At 57.3% G+C, this 14,547-nt stretch overlaps 3 protein-coding genes across 3 annotated transcripts in view; 2 read left to right on the top strand and 1 right to left on the bottom strand.

Annotated features, from left to right (window-relative positions):
• Window positions 1–1,004: 1,004 nt before the first annotated feature.
• On the bottom strand, window positions 1,005–5,879 carry VOLCADRAFT_95503 (uncharacterized protein; the record flags this gene model as incomplete). Its single annotated transcript, XM_002954575.1, has 8 exons — window positions 1,005–1,214; window positions 1,690–1,824; window positions 2,262–2,435; window positions 2,767–2,850; window positions 3,297–3,335; window positions 3,815–3,875; window positions 4,189–4,918; window positions 5,225–5,879. The coding sequence occupies 8 exons, from the start codon at window positions 5,877–5,879 to the stop codon at window positions 1,005–1,007; spliced, it is 2,088 nt and encodes a 695-aa protein (XP_002954621.1).
• A 1,126-nt stretch (window positions 5,880–7,005) lies between these two features.
• On the top strand, window positions 7,006–9,907 carry VOLCADRAFT_106475 (uncharacterized protein). Its single transcript, XM_002954641.1, has 5 exons — window positions 7,006–7,239; window positions 7,636–8,122; window positions 8,388–8,496; window positions 8,842–9,217; window positions 9,410–9,907. The coding sequence occupies exons 2-5, from the start codon at window positions 7,920–7,922 to the stop codon at window positions 9,427–9,429; spliced, it is 708 nt and encodes a 235-aa protein (XP_002954687.1). The 5' UTR covers window positions 7,006–7,239; window positions 7,636–7,919; the 3' UTR covers window positions 9,430–9,907.
• Window positions 9,897–14,547, top strand: part of VOLCADRAFT_118818 (uncharacterized protein) — a gene marked incomplete at both ends in the record, with an annotated part of 6,038 nt that continues 1,387 nt past the window's right edge. Inside the window, 7 exons of the mRNA XM_002954640.1 lie at window positions 9,897–10,045; window positions 10,297–10,340; window positions 10,678–11,390; window positions 12,269–12,337; window positions 12,550–12,657; window positions 13,758–13,920; window positions 14,228–14,539. Of these exons, the coding sequence (XP_002954686.1) occupies window positions 9,897–10,045; window positions 10,297–10,340; window positions 10,678–11,390; window positions 12,269–12,337; window positions 12,550–12,657; window positions 13,758–13,920; window positions 14,228–14,539 (1,558 nt within the window). The remainder of the gene's footprint in view (window positions 10,046–10,296; window positions 10,341–10,677; window positions 11,391–12,268; window positions 12,338–12,549; window positions 12,658–13,757; window positions 13,921–14,227; window positions 14,540–14,547) is intronic.

The following is a 14,547-nucleotide window of genomic DNA, read 5'->3' as shown; positions in this document are numbered from 1 at the left end:
GTTCCCGGCATATCTGTTTGCCTGTCTGTCTGTCTGTCTATCCGTTCTTCCATCAGTTGGTCCATTTCTGCCCAGAATCGTTCTTCCCAGCACCCCTGTCCGCAACGTCTTTCAATTAACAAAGCAACGCCAACTGACAACCGCTACAACGGATTAGAAACCTTCATATATGCTCCCCTGTCCCCTCCCCTTTTAGAGCTTCAACGGCTCTTTTGCACAACTCTTCGACCCTTCACGCCCTCCAATTCCTTCTCTACGAAACATGAGATAATGAAAAAATCCTACACACACACACACACACACACACACAAACGCTCACATGGAATCACCAAACGCTTGGCCACCTCTCCTCCTGCCAACCCGGCTCGCGTAAACTCAAAACCTTAAGACCTAACTACCGCCGCCGGCGTACCGCCGCCGTCCCCGCAATGCAATGCCGTGCCTGCAATGCAATTACATACATACATACATACATACATACATACATACATACATACATACATACATACATACATACATACATACATACATACATACATACATACATACATACATACATACATACATACATACATACATACATACATACATACATACATACATACATACATACATACATACATACATACATCCCGAGAATTATGAACCATGCGGTGAATTCCGAAATGCTCGTCCAGTCAGCACACCGAGAAACGGTGTTGTCACATCATCCCCAACCCGGGAAGTGATGGGTTGTGCGGTTTTGCTTCTCTTCCCCTCCGTCAATGCATCCGGGCATCTTTCCCCCATCTCCCCCCCTCGGGCCTCATGTCCTCCATCTTAGCTTATCAGTCAGCGGTTCCCCCTCCTCCCCCCTCACCTCACCTCCCGAGGCCCCTTTCCCCCCCATACACACACGCACAACACACGTCCATCCCGCCACGTCACTCCCTGACACGTCACTCCCAGCCACGTGCTCCCTGACACGTCACTCCCAGCCATTTCCCCAACCCCCGTCTTCCACCTCATCCACAAACCATGCGCTGAAACGTCCTCAGGTACAGAACCAGCGGCAGCGCCAAAAGCATCACCAGTAGCAGGAGTACGGCCACGCCGTACATGCCGTACAACAGGATCTTGTGTCGCTGCCAGAACGAGTACAGCTGGGCGCCACCGGGGGAGGAGGGATCTGGCAGGCTGCTCGAAATGCCGGAAGCCGTCAGAAGCTCCGAAACCTGCGTGTGCGTGTGTGTGTTTGTAATGGAATGATGCAGAGGATGCGGAGAAGATCACAACGCACACCGTATAAAAAAACAGGCACATGCAGATACCTACATACATACATACATACATACAAATGCTGACCAGGACCTAAGTTGGGGCGCCGTTGATCCGCTAGATTTGGTTGGATGCTGGTGATGAGTTGCTGCACCCAATGAATACATCCCGAAGTCGGATGGGGTGAATGGATTAGGGTGCCCCTCTCGCAGGGGAGAGCAGGAAACTGCCTCCAAGGGAAATGGGCCCGCTGGTGAAGCTGTACCACCCTGTAACGACATACATACAAACCTCTCGGAGATACCCCTAGTCCCTCTAGCTAGACTCCCTCTCTCGTTCACACACAAGCACACCCCATGCGGGTCAGGGAAGACGTGCACGTGTGTATTGCTCCTGTTCCCAACCTACGGACCTACACGGCACACCTCGCACCTTCATGCTTCGGCGGGCCTTGAAGTCCGGTAGCAGCAGCCAGGCCAACATGCCGCCCGAGAGGAAGCCACCCGCGTGCGAGGCATGAGAGGTGGAGCTACCCCGGGTGTTGGAGCCCCCGGTGTGGCCCGTGATCTGTGGGTGTGTTGATGTATGGGTGTGTGTGTTGATGTATGGGTGTGTTGATGTGTGTGGGTGTTGATGTGTGTGGGTGTTGATGTGTGTGGGTGTTGATGTATGGGTGTGTTGATGTATGGGTGTGTTGATGTATGGGTGTGTTGATGTATGGGTGTGTTGATGTATGGGTGTGTTGATGTGTGTGTGTGTGTGTTGATGTGTGTGTGTGCGGATGTGTGTGTTGAGGTGTGTGTGTGTCGGCACGTGGGATAGCGGTCCTCCCCTCCAATCCTGGAGGACTTACTGCTCTTGTCAGCTCCACTTAAAGGGGCCTTATCACACATCCCTGATTCAGCTGTACGGAAGCACACACACACACACGCACCTCAACTATTCTAACGTTGGCGATGTTCCCCCTTCCCCCTTCTTCACACCCCCCAATACACGACACGCACCTGCAGAGCCACCAGCAGTGCCGCAACCGCCGCCATACCCGCCAACCGCAACCATAATAACGGAATGGATTCAAAGTTGATGGCAGCGTCCGCCACAAAGGCACCTAGCAGCCCAAACACGGCCCCGGAAGAGCCAACCACCAGAGTGCACGGGTTCTCGAAAAACGCACTGGCCTGCGTGCAAGTTCGTGTGCGTGTGCGGGTGTGTCTTGAGTAAAAAGGGAAGGGGAATGAAGGGGAATGAGCCGGGGTACGTAGGAAAGAGCGCCATGCGACCCGGGGGTTGGGTTGGGGGAAGGGTGTGGGGTTCTAGGGTTTTAGCGTCGTACATCTCGGGGCCGTGTACTCGAGTTCCCCGTGTCAATATCACTACCCACTACCCGGGTCGTTACTTAGGATGTCAAAACCCCCCTTCCCCTCCCCCCCCCATCGCCAGCACCACTTCTCCAAACCCACATCACCTTCACACACCCCATCAAACCCAACCCAACTCTGACACGCGCACCATGTTCCCAGCCACCCCGGCTACCACCCACACGGGCAGCAACCGCCAGCACCCGAATAGCGATTCCAGGTATGAGGCGAGAACCTGAGAGGTACGTCAGCAGGATTAGGGGGCCGGGGGGGGCGAGGGGGGAGAGGGGGGCGGGGGGGGCGGGGGGGGCGGGGGGATGTCCAGGAGGGTGCGGGGCGGGGTTTTGGCGGGGGAGGTGTGTGGTCCGTGTGGGGAGAGAGGGGCGTTTTGAAGGAAAGAAGAAGGGATGATGGCCCTACCGCTGCTATGCTGGCCGGCGGTAAACCCACATGCAACTGACACCAACTAACCAACTAACCAACCAACAGATAACGCTCAGGTGACTGGCAGGTAACTCGACGTCGCATCACCTGCGGCCTGTTTTTTAACATATTGTGTTTGTCTGTCTGTCTGTCTGTCTGTCTCCAAGTCATCCCGCCCTCCGTCCTTACCCTTTCGCCCCGCCCACCTCCCTCTCCCCACACACACCACACCCCCACCCCACCACACCACGCACTCACCAGCAACAGGGCCATGTTGGCCGCCAGGTGCATGGTGCTCTGGTGAAGAAGGAGGGACGTCACCCACCGCCACCACTGACCACTTGCCAGATCAGGACCGTAACGCCCGCCCCACACGCGAAGATAGTCAAAACCGAATGTACGGGAGGAGGGGCTGCGCCAGAACTGTAGCCAGGTTCCTAAACAGGCAGGTCCCCAGCTGTAGCTGGAAAGGGAGCCACCGGACAGCACCATCGCGGTAAAGTCTTCCCTGTTTTAGAATAAGTTGGGAGTTGGGGCGGTTAGGATTTTGGGGTTTTAAGGTTTTTATGGTAGTTGGCGGTTGGCAGATGAGTTGGATGGGAAGTGGCGGTAAGGGCTGGATGGTGGAGAGTAATCAACTGCCATAACGGACCCAACCGCTTCCTCCAACCGCAATAACTGCCCTTCTGGACTTACCCTTTGGTATTAAGACTTCCCGACACGTCGATTGGTCGTACGAATTCGTACTGTCCCGCCATGAAAAGAAATGCACCCACCATCACCACCAGCAGCAGCATGGTGCCTAGGAGCCAATACCCGGGGGGTTGACCTGCCATGCTGCATGGGTGTGTGTGTGTGTGTATGTATGTACGTATGTGTGTTGTCGGGGGCCCCGATAGAAGGAGGAGAAGAAGGGGGAGGAGGGAGGTAAGACACGGGAGGGCAGATCTCAACGACGGATATCCCCGGGGGGTTTTGATAGACAGACAGAAAAACAGACAGATAGACAGACAGATAGACAGATAGATACATACAGATACATAGGTAGTAGATAAGTAGGTAGGTAGGTAGGTAGGTAGATAGATAGGTAGATAGATGGATACATAGATACATACAGATAGATAGATAGGTAGGTAGGCAAACACCATACCTGTGCGAGAGGTCTTTCCAATTTCGGATACTCTTGGTGCGCTGTCGCCCCAGGTGCCCGCTCAACCTCCGGCGGACCTCCGGCGGCAACGCTGCGGGACCGCCGCCGTCGTCGCTGTCGGTTCCCGTCGGCGTGGCGGCGGCGGCGGCGGCGGTGCCGACCGCGGAGTCCTCCGTGTCAAGGGTCGCGTCATCGGCGCTGACGTCGACTGGGTTGGCCCTGATAGTCGCCACTAAGTCAACGTCCCGAAGTTCGGCCTCGGACGCCGAAGCCTCAACCGCGCGATCAGTGCCGGCGGCGGCGGCTGCGGCGGCGGCGGCGGTATCGCGCGATGAAGACGTAGTGGAAGTAGTCATTATGTAGGTCGACCGGTCGATCGGAGCGCTGACGGGAGCTTTGGCCGCTGCCTCCGCCGCCGGTGTCACCTCAGGAAATCGCGCATATACGACACCGGCGGGTACGGAGGTGTCGTCTGTCGTACGGTAAAGACACTTGGGCAGCGGCATGGACGCAACAGCTGCGGCGGCGGCTCCGCCGCCGCCGCTGCTGACTTGTCCGCTTGCTAACGCGCCGCCCTGTGACATCAGCGCTGGCGGCGGCGGCGGCAAAGCCAGGAAGCTGATGCTCAGGTGGGCTTGCTTAGCGTTGGGGGACGAAGTCTCCGCGCCAGAGCTTAAATCGATTTGTACGGAACCGCTTGGGCAGCCGCCCGTCGGGAGGGATGCCGCCGCTGCGGCGCCGCCAGGCGTCTCCACGCGCGCGAGTCGGCCGCCGCTGCCGCCGTCCCCCCCGCTGATGCTCCTGTTCCCCCCGTCACCGCCACCGCTAACGCCGCTGCCACATCTGCCCATGCTTACAGGTGGCAACTTACTGCTACTGCTGCTCCTGCTACTGCCAACCCTATCGCCGCCGCTGCTAGTGCTGCCATTAGGGCCACCGCCGCCGCCGTCGCCGCTGCTGCTACTGCTGCTGCCGCCGCCGCCGGTCCCAGCGCTGTTGATCCCCAGTGGCACACGGCACCCATGCTGGGACTCACCGTCGCCGCCTATATTGCTCACAATCGCTGCAGTAGCAACATCAGAGGAGATGATCGGGGCGGCAAAAGCAGAAGCGCTGTCGGAGCTGCCACGCAGTGGCCTAGCTGTCATGTACGGCAATGTATCGGCAGCTGCGTAGTACGGCTCCGCCGCCGCCGTCGTGGCGTCGTGAACGCCTGACGACGAAGAAGAGGGCGATGCCATCGCCGCTCCGGGTGCTGGCGCCGGCGACGCCGGTGACGACGCCGGCGATGCCGCCGGTAGCCGATGCGACGGCATTTCACCGGCAGCAGCAACAGCAGCAGTAGCACTGGTCGAGACAGCTTTACTCGCGCCCGAATCGCTGCCAGATACAACGCCGGTCGCTGAGGCGGCATCGAGTACGATGCTAATGCTGGACACGCTACTGCCGCTGATGAATGCGCCGTCACGTCGAAGTCGACCGTCGCCGTCGAAACTTCCGTCGGCATCGCGACCGACGCGGTCGAAGGGTCGCTGTGATGGCGGCGGCATTGGCTGTGACCCTCTCGCCCCGGAGGAGGAGCTTCGGTGGCCGAGGCCGGATGTTCGCAAAACTGTCCCACCAGTGAAGACGTGCAGGGCCCCGAAAGGGCTCTTCGCGGCAGCGGCGGCGGCGGCGGTGGAAGGGGGCATGGGCGCTGTACGGGGAGGGCTTTCAGAGTCTGGCGCCGCCATGGCTAGATCATCCGGATCCCATTCCCAGGCAAGGCGAGCGGCGTCGTGAGAAGAGGAGGAAGGGGAAGGCGAAAGCATTGCGATATTTGCGCTGTTAGGGAGCTGCTTTGCGGTCGTGTCGCGAGTCCAGCGATAGATGTGCGTTTGCTCGGCCCGATCGGTGTCGAGGAGAGTTACACAGCAGAGGAACGTCGAGCAAGTAAAACTTTTCTCGCCCCTTACTCCACCTCTTGACAATTTTTACAATTTTTTTCTTTGCGTAACGATGGCCGACATTGCTGTCGACGCCAACGAGCCAGCTATTGCAAAAAAGCCAGTTTTACAGGTTTCTGCAACTGCAAGCCTGCGTCGGTTGTAGGAAGGGATGCAGCGAGCAGCCTGCGTGGAAAAAATGCAAGGCTAGCTTATCATTTTCAGGTATGGCTGACAAAGATGTGTCATGGAGCGTTCGACAGGCAAAGTTCAGCCATGAGATTTGCAAAGCGCATTGAGCAAAAATCTTTGCTTGGTGACAAAACCTAATGATGGCAAGATGCAAAGCGTTAGTTGCCGCTTGGCGAAAGTACCAACGCCATGAGATGGCCCGCAGGGAAGCTAAAACTGGTGATGCTGGGAGGCATGATTTAATTGCGCACATCATATTTGGCGCCCACGACATGATAGATGCTTGCCTGTTAGTCCATTAGGCCGTTCGCAAGGTGCTGTCGGTTACCAGTTCAAGTGCCCCCGAATTCGCACTGGAGTCGCCACGACTGGAGCCGGTTTGGAGCAATAATTCAATCGCCTATATGTGGCGACTTTTGCGCGCCTAGAAATGGCTAGGTTGTGCCTGTTGCTGCAAGCGCAGCAAGCGAGGCGAGAGATGTGTAGACGCGTCCACTATAGGAGAAAATGATAGCCTAAACCTAGGTCGCCCTCCTATCTCCAACAGCTCAGCGCGCTTTCGTAGCCTCTCTTAAATCTGCCACTTCCGATGCTTTCCGTTGCCGTATACGGTACATGGATCCAACCTCGTTCCAGTCTTCTAATTAATAACCTCTTTGACGAGTATGATTTTTAGGTTTAAAAGTTGTTTGCGTTATGCTGTCGTTGCATTTGTGGCATCGTCTCGTGCATGAAGCTTTTTAAAGCCTATCGTGTCGCATACAAGTAACGTCTTGATGGTCCCATCATCTTTGCAGATAAAGGTTTAAGGCATTTACATTAATCCCATATAAACAGCATGCATCGTCGCTCCCCGTCGGCTGGCGCCCTGGTTGGGGACGTTGCGCCAGAGCTGCTCACACGGCTTCCACCACGTTCACCACTATCTTCTGTGGTGGGTTACATTCTCAGTGTTTGTGTTAAAATGAGGACACAAGGCGTTTTATAAGGAAATGCTTTTCTCCTCTGCGGCACTTAGATGGGCCCATGTCAACAAATACAAGCAACTGACAGCGCCCACGCATATTAATGCAAGTTCTAGCCAAAATACCCAAAACATTTGTTCCAGCTGAGGTGTATCAAAGATCGCTTGGAAGCGGTATGACCCTACTACCGACAATTCCGCGAAAGTCTTCTCCATGTGTTCCGTATCCCATTTCGCCTCAATGCATGCAAACATGCACCTCTTAATGATTGCAGGTCGGCCAAAGAACGCCCCCGACCTGTCCGACTTCGCCTCTAATCGGCTCCCATGCCTGCCTGCCAAACGGCGCCTTGCCGGCTGCGCCAGTCGGCGCCAGCTCCCGCAGCAGCTGCAATACCCCCACGCGGCCCCGCGCTTCGTCTCTGACCTGCCATGCGCTGCCACCAGTCGACCTGGCGTACTCTCATGTACTCTCAAACATCGTCACCTCCGTCTACGAGTCCAATATCACAGCAGAGCAGTGCTTCTCTACCTACGGCCAACTGCACACAGCTCCGCCTCTGCTTGGCATCGCCCACCCCGCCGGACCAGGCCGCCATGTCCACTCCATCTCCCGCTCCTCAGCCGGCAGCTTTCCTGTCCATGCTGCGATGCAACCGCCCGCCGCCGCTGCTGCCGCCAGCCTCGGCATCCACCACCACCTCGCACAGCCGCACCTGCTCAACGACATCAGCGATGTTGACTTCGGACTGGCGACCTGCCTGGCCACCCCCATGGACCCCGGGAAGGGACTCCGAGCCCGCCTGGCGCCTCTGCCCGCCACCACAACTACCACCACCACTGCCGCCGCCAGGTACGGCACACGTCCACCGCTGCAGAGACGCAGCCCCGGGGTTAAGCCGTCGGGTTTGTTGCGCGAGGGCTGTGAGGGTCAGGATCCGGTTGAGTCATGTGGAGTCATGTGGGTTTTGGCGCTGTGTAGTAATGGCTTTTAATGTGACATGAGGGAAACTAAGAACCCAATGTGGGTGTTGATAGGGGTTCAGGGGATAACGAGGGGGATGGTGTTGATGGTGATGATGATGGTGCCGCTCCTACCCCCACCGTCCCTTTTTCAGGAATGCTGCCTACAAGCTCACATCCGCCAACGACGTGCTGCAGGAGGCCAGCCGCTACGGGGACTGGGTACGGCGCCAGGAGAGGCGGAGGAAGCTGGAGAAGATGCAGGTGAAGCTGAGCAGGAGGCGGGGTTGAGAAAATTGTGTGCGCGGGGGGGCTGCCTCAGTTTGTGGTGAGGAGGCGGTGGGTTTTTGTGGAGGTGTCCATATCATGTTAGTGTGGAATGGTGGATGTGATGGTGGATTATTGTTGGTGATGTGATGGTGGATTATTGTTGGTGATGTGATGGTGGATTATTGTTGGTAACTGATTGCCGTTTGTGAGTACCTTTGTCCCGCTGTCTTTTGCCCCATCGTGTGTTTTCCTTTCCCCCTTCCCCCCCTTTCCCCCCTTCCCTCTGCCCCATCTTACTACCGGTGTGCTATACGCCACACGGGTGTCTGACGACCGCAGAGGGTGCTTTCAGAGCTAGGTGCCCATGCCTTACTCGGGAGGCTGCTGGACGACACGACGCTGCCAGACATGGATTCGGATCCATGCTGGGATCCGGATGCGGCGAATCTAAGGACGCAGCGACAACGGCAGGCGCAGGAGCCGCAGGAGTTTCCGCACTCGGGCGGCTGCGGTGGGGAGGATAATGGTGGGAACGGAGCTGTGGCGCGTCCGCGTCCGCCACTGCCGCCGCCGCCGCAGCAGCAGCAGCAACAGCAGCTACTGGCGGGGCTACAGCCTGGCGGCGGCGATGCGTTTGGGATACGGCGCGGGTCGGGCCTTCAGGCGTTGGGAGCTAGCCGCGATGCGCGCGAGCTGGACAGACTGTTCCGGGATGGTGAGCTTGGTCCGCAGGGCGTAACTGTGTTGAAGTCATGAGAATGCTGCTCTGCAGTCATTTCGTATGCTGATACCGTAGCTGTTAAAATGTGATCGACACTTTCCATAATGGTGATGCTGGTGTTTGATGATGGCAAACGCCTTGTCATCTGTACAACTGATCCTCTTCCCTTGCGACAAACTGCTGCAGATATGGCGTTGAAGAATTGAAGCTTACGGAGCCCCCGTCTATGCGGAGTTTTACTTGGAGAAGTTCTTTGCCTATCTCGAGCCGCACCTGTAAATAACCGTGTACAGTCATCAAGAGCAAATTTCTAGTGCTAGCTGTCGCAAGGGCATGTCCTCCAAGATTTTGGCGAAGGGTATGTCATCATAAGTTCTTAGCCTCAGGAAGGAGTTGTGTGAGACAGATTGTGTTGAGTGCAGCGCAAATGGTCACATGCATCAAGAGCGTGTGACTTTTGGAGTGAACTATCAGATGACTTAGCTATTGCATCTTGCATTATATTCTATGATTTAATTCCTTTTTGCATTTCGTTTAGCTTTCATTCGGTTGTCTGTTGAACGAGCATTTGAACCCCGGGTCGTTGCTCCCGTGTCCTCGACATTTTCCATTTGGTCTGTGGGTCTCCTTCTACCTCTACTTTGGTGTAAAACATATCGAAGCTTGTAAATGTATGATTACGGATGATGGCAACGGTCACCGGCGGCTGGCACCTTACCAGGACAACTATACCAACAGTAGCCTCGTTCACAGCCCTAGCCTTTACAAACATGAAGCGCTGTGCGAGCATGCTAGCATCAGAGGTTCGGTCCGTCGCCGTTGGTAAGTCCACGGAAAGTACAGATAGGCCATCGTCGACGCACACGGCGACGAACACTCAAACAAGTGTCTGGTTCAAACATACGAAATACAAAGCGCACGAAAATGCCCAGTTATGCATTATTGTTTCTCACAGACGCGCAGAGCCCGACCAAACAAAGTCCCCATCTCCCGCTTGTCACATCTCCCGCAACGGTCCAGTTTTTCTCCTTCTCCAGCATTACTCATTCACACCATTCCCCTCCCACTTGTAGCCCCGCCGGATTGCACCCGAAACTTCAGTCGCAGCAGCAGCGCGGTGCGCATGGCTGCCTCACGGGATAGCGCCGCTGTTGCCGCCGCGGGCCGTCCAGACTCTCCATCCGCCCACCCACGCCGGCATCGCCCCGCCTTGCCGCCCTCAACCCTCCCACCCCGCCGCGGCGGGAAGAGCCAACAGCCACCTAACGTCTCAACGGTCAACGGCCAAAAACTGAAAATTGCCGGATTCGCAAATAGCGTTCCTCCCCAAGGGCCTCCGAGGGAAGGGCTGGGGGGCGGCGGCGGGCAGCCGCATAACTACCGCAAAGGCAGCCGCAGTCGACTTGAACGTGCCGCCTCCGCCGCCTCCGCCGCCGGCTCTCCCTGTGACCCAGTTCCAGTACGGCTACAGGGGTCCGACGTGGCCTATACGACAGCCACAGCAGCGGTCGCGGCGGCGGCAACGCTTGGTACCGTGGATCCAAAATCCAGTGCTATTGAGGTCCGCGGGCGGGCAGGTGGGGGCGACGGCGGCGGCCACGGCGATGCCGCGTCACGTCAGCCGCCGCCGGCGCCTGTGCCGTACGATCCGTTGCTAGACCTGCTGCTGCATGTCGTGCGTCCACTCGACGAAGCAGGTTTTGCCTACTGTGCTGTACGACGTACGGCCGCCTGGCTGCATGGCATCGCGCTGCCGCTGCGCCGCCACGACCACCACCATCGTCGCAGCAGCAGCACAAGCAGCAGCTTCGGCATCATCGGCACGAGCAGCGCTGCGGCCGACATCCAGAGCAAAGGCAGTAGCAATGACGACGACCCGGTAGGTGACGAGAGCAGCTGCATGGACAGCACCAGCAGGCGCGGCAGTAGCGGCAGCGGTGGTAGCAGCAACGGCAGTAGCAGCGGCCACGGTTTCGATACCACCATCACCCGTCAATTTCCCCCCGGACCGAATTCCGCATGTAACAAAGCGCCATCGCCATCGCCGCTACCGCGTTTGCAGCAGCAGGGGCAGCAGCAGCAGCAGGGGCAGCAGCAGGGTGCAGATGGTGATGTGGAGGGTATGGTTCCGGAGCTGGAGGTGGAAGTGCAGTGGGACCAGATGAAGGTCAGGAGGGAGGAAGGGCACCCGGGGAGGCCAGGGTGGTTGGTGGTTGGTCGTTGGTGGCGCAGTCCGGCGAGGAACCCCCGCTCCGGAGAGGGGGATGAGAAAGGACCGTTAGATTGGTTACAAGTTACAAGTTACAGGTCGCGGAATCCCCCGGGGCTTCAAAACGACGTCCTTCGTAAGCTTGCTAAGCTTGCTGAGGACCTGAAGTACCTTCAACGTGCAAGCGAACTAACGGCACTTCGTAGCGGGGATTAGAGGATGAACATGCCCGTCTGTCTGTCTGTCTGTATGTCTGTCAGCCTGTCTCGTCGCCCTAGAAACAACCGCTCCACCCTCTTTCCCCCCTCCACCCACTTTCCTCGGCAACCACGTCCGGGCCTGCTCCACCGCACTTGCCGCCGCCGTGTGATCACATCATGAACTGTGCTGCCACGCTGGCCCCACTTCCGCCCGCTGCACCGCCTCCACTGCCGTACACGGGCGCCGTGCAGACCATCCACGACATGTTCAGCCGTCAGGACAGCCCCCTGTGTTTTGGACGGGGAGGAGGAGGAAGCTGGTTCTGGAGCGCCGAGCCTCTTAGGGAGGAAACAGGAGGGGCATCCGCATCGTTCACTTTAATTACCACAACCGCAGCCACAACCACAACCACTACCAACCACAGCAGTAGCAAGGACAACAACAGCAGGAACAGCACGGATGTAGCTGCCGTACTGCCGTCTGTCGTACGGGTTTCCTTTTGCTGTACGTACAACACAACTTTGAGAGCGCTCCCGGACCGGATTCCCATAAGGCCCCAACCGCCACCCCCGCCGCCGTCATCACTATCTTCTTCTTCCGCACCCGCATTATCTTCGACGCTTCCGCCGCTACAGCCTCCGCTAGTGCCGCCGCTGCCTGCTTTGGCTGTCCTAACGGCGAGGGCTTCTAGGGGTTGTGTGCAGGTACGACATATTTACCATAGCGACAGGGGGAAGTTTAGGGCTGAGGGGCGCTGGCTGCACCATCAATATGCTGTATGGGGGCCGGTACGGATTGTACGGGCCGTACGCGGGGCGAGGTGTGCGCAGCGTCGGGCTTAATAGGGGCGGCGGCCTAGGGGACGCGACATCACGCTTCTACGTTTTTGGGGTCGTTGCTTTCTTCACATTTTCAGGCGGAGGTGTGGTCTCAGTCTCTGTACTCGGTTGCGGTGGAGGCGGATCGATCCGGGGACGCCGAGCTGGCGGTGGCGGTGCGGGGCGCGCTGAGGAGCTTGCAGCGGGTGAGGAGCTTTGAACACACACTTATTTGTGCGAGCTTACTCGCAGCTAGAAGTAGGATCGCGGTGAGCAACCTGGGAACGAAGAAAAAACAAAGAAATGTGTGCGTGCTAAGACGAGTCGATAGACGAAGGATGTCCGGTAGTACAGGCGGGGAGTAGGCGAACCAGCTGCGAAAGTGAAGAACCAGCAGAGTAGGCTGAAAAAAGCAATATGTCCTATCCAATTATATGGCCTGCATATTAACGAAAAGATGCTTAGATGTGTCGAAACTAAATAGTTGTCCGATGTTGTGCCGAGCTGGTTGCGTGGCTGGCGAATGTTATCCACAATACATAGAGGCCAGCGCATAACTTTGCAAAATTAGAATCTAATTTCCTATATATCTACCCAGCAACTTGGGTGTTTAAGGACGGTCTGAAGGCAATAACAGGCAGCTTGCGCGGGGTACAAAAAGTCTGTCCCAGAAGTGCAGAATACAACGAAAACTATTGGATGTATGTTGCCTTTTAGTAAAATCCTAAAGATGAAGGAACAACAAACGCTGCAACAGCGGAAGTTAGTTATCGCTTCGTTATGACCGGTCGATGGTTACACATGCGGAGGCGAGTGACAAGGCAAGGACGCAGGTTTCCTTGCAAGTCCCCTGGAATTATGAAATAAAATTAAACTGCAAAAGAAAAACGCGGCAAAGCAACTGTACATGCGGCAATGCGCAGCGTTGCCCTCGTACGGGGCGGGCAATGTCCGCGGTAAAGTTCCAGGGCCATGGCACGTCAGAACGGCCAAGAATTAATCGTTGGAAACATGGAAATATACAAATTATGCAAGCTCAAGCAAACTGGGCAAATTTCACATTCCCCCCTGCTTGCGGGCCCCCGGCACCAGGGGATTGTAGGAGGCGTAGCCAGTATGTAGACCGGTGATGAGAGGGACTGGGCCCGCCGCTAATCCTGATGCTGATGCTGATGCTGGTGACTCCTAAGAGGTACTGTGCTGGGAGCCGGTGGACATACCGCCCTGGCCCAGCAGCACCCCGTGTCGCTCTCGCCGCCACGCCCACCACCGTCGCCGCCTTTGACGCCACGGAACTGCCGTACAGGAGCTATCCGCCGCCAACACGGCGGCATGGGGCCGTGACGCCGCTTTCGACGCCTGGGTGGCGCGTTTCGGATCTCCCGCCGATGCTGCTGCCCGGTTGCTCCAATACCCAAGTCGTTGCCTCGGGCCGCTCTTGCCGTACATTACCATGCCAGGTTGGTTAGGTGGTTGGTTATTTGGTTGGATAATGCAGCTGACTGGGCTGGGACCCCCCGCGGCGTCTTATTCCCAAGACGCCAGTGGCCAGGGGGGAATGTTCAGGGGGTCACAACTTCCTAAAAGTTCTCAAAAAAGGATATTTTTTTAAAAATCTTGGAAAATAAATAATCCACTATGGTCAAAGAGACATGTGGTAGACGTGGATGGGGTTAAACCCTAAGTCCCTCCGCAATACACTTGGGCACCCCACGCACACGCACCAAAACCCCTTCCCCCCCACCCCAACCCCCCACCCCACCGAAACACATACAGACTCACCCCCCCTCCAAGGTCTACGTATCGCCAACCTGTTGGGCAGTCACGGCCACAAGGCTGTAGCACTGGCGGCTCTTGGGGCGTCGAAAGTGGTGGTGGTCGACGCGTCAGCGGGCAATGCCGCCTACGCGCGCGCGCTGGCGGCGGCGGCGGGGCTGGCGGAGGCCGTATCGTACATTGTCGGCGACGTCGCGGAGTTGCGGCCGTCGCCTTCGCCGCCATCGCCGCCATTGTCGTCACCTGCGGCGGCGGCGGACGGCGGCGGCGGCGGCGGGTCCCCTGGATCTTCCCGCGGGATATTTCGATCTGGTGGTTAT

The sequence above is a fragment of the Volvox carteri genome (genome assembly GCF_000143455.1).
Source record: "Volvox carteri f. nagariensis unplaced genomic scaffold VOLCAscaffold_44, whole genome shotgun sequence".
NCBI classification, from domain to species: domain Eukaryota; kingdom Viridiplantae; phylum Chlorophyta; class Chlorophyceae; order Chlamydomonadales; family Volvocaceae; genus Volvox; species Volvox carteri.
The sequence above is the reverse complement of the archived record's forward strand: the minus strand, read 5'-3'. Positions and strand labels throughout refer to the sequence as shown.

Excerpts from the sequence above, each read along its gene's own strand:
- VOLCADRAFT_106475 (XM_002954641.1), top strand. The coding sequence starts at position 7,920 with ATGCAACCGCCCGCCGCCGCTGCTGCCGCCAGCCTCGGCATCCACCAC. Across the intron at positions 8,497-8,841 it reads GGAAGCTGGAGAAGATGCAG|AGGGTGCTTTCAGAGCTAGG; the intron begins GTGAAGCTGAGC and ends TGACGACCGCAG. Across the intron at positions 9,218-9,409 it reads GGACAGACTGTTCCGGGATG|ATATGGCGTTGAAGAATTGA; the intron begins GTGAGCTTGGTC and ends AAACTGCTGCAG.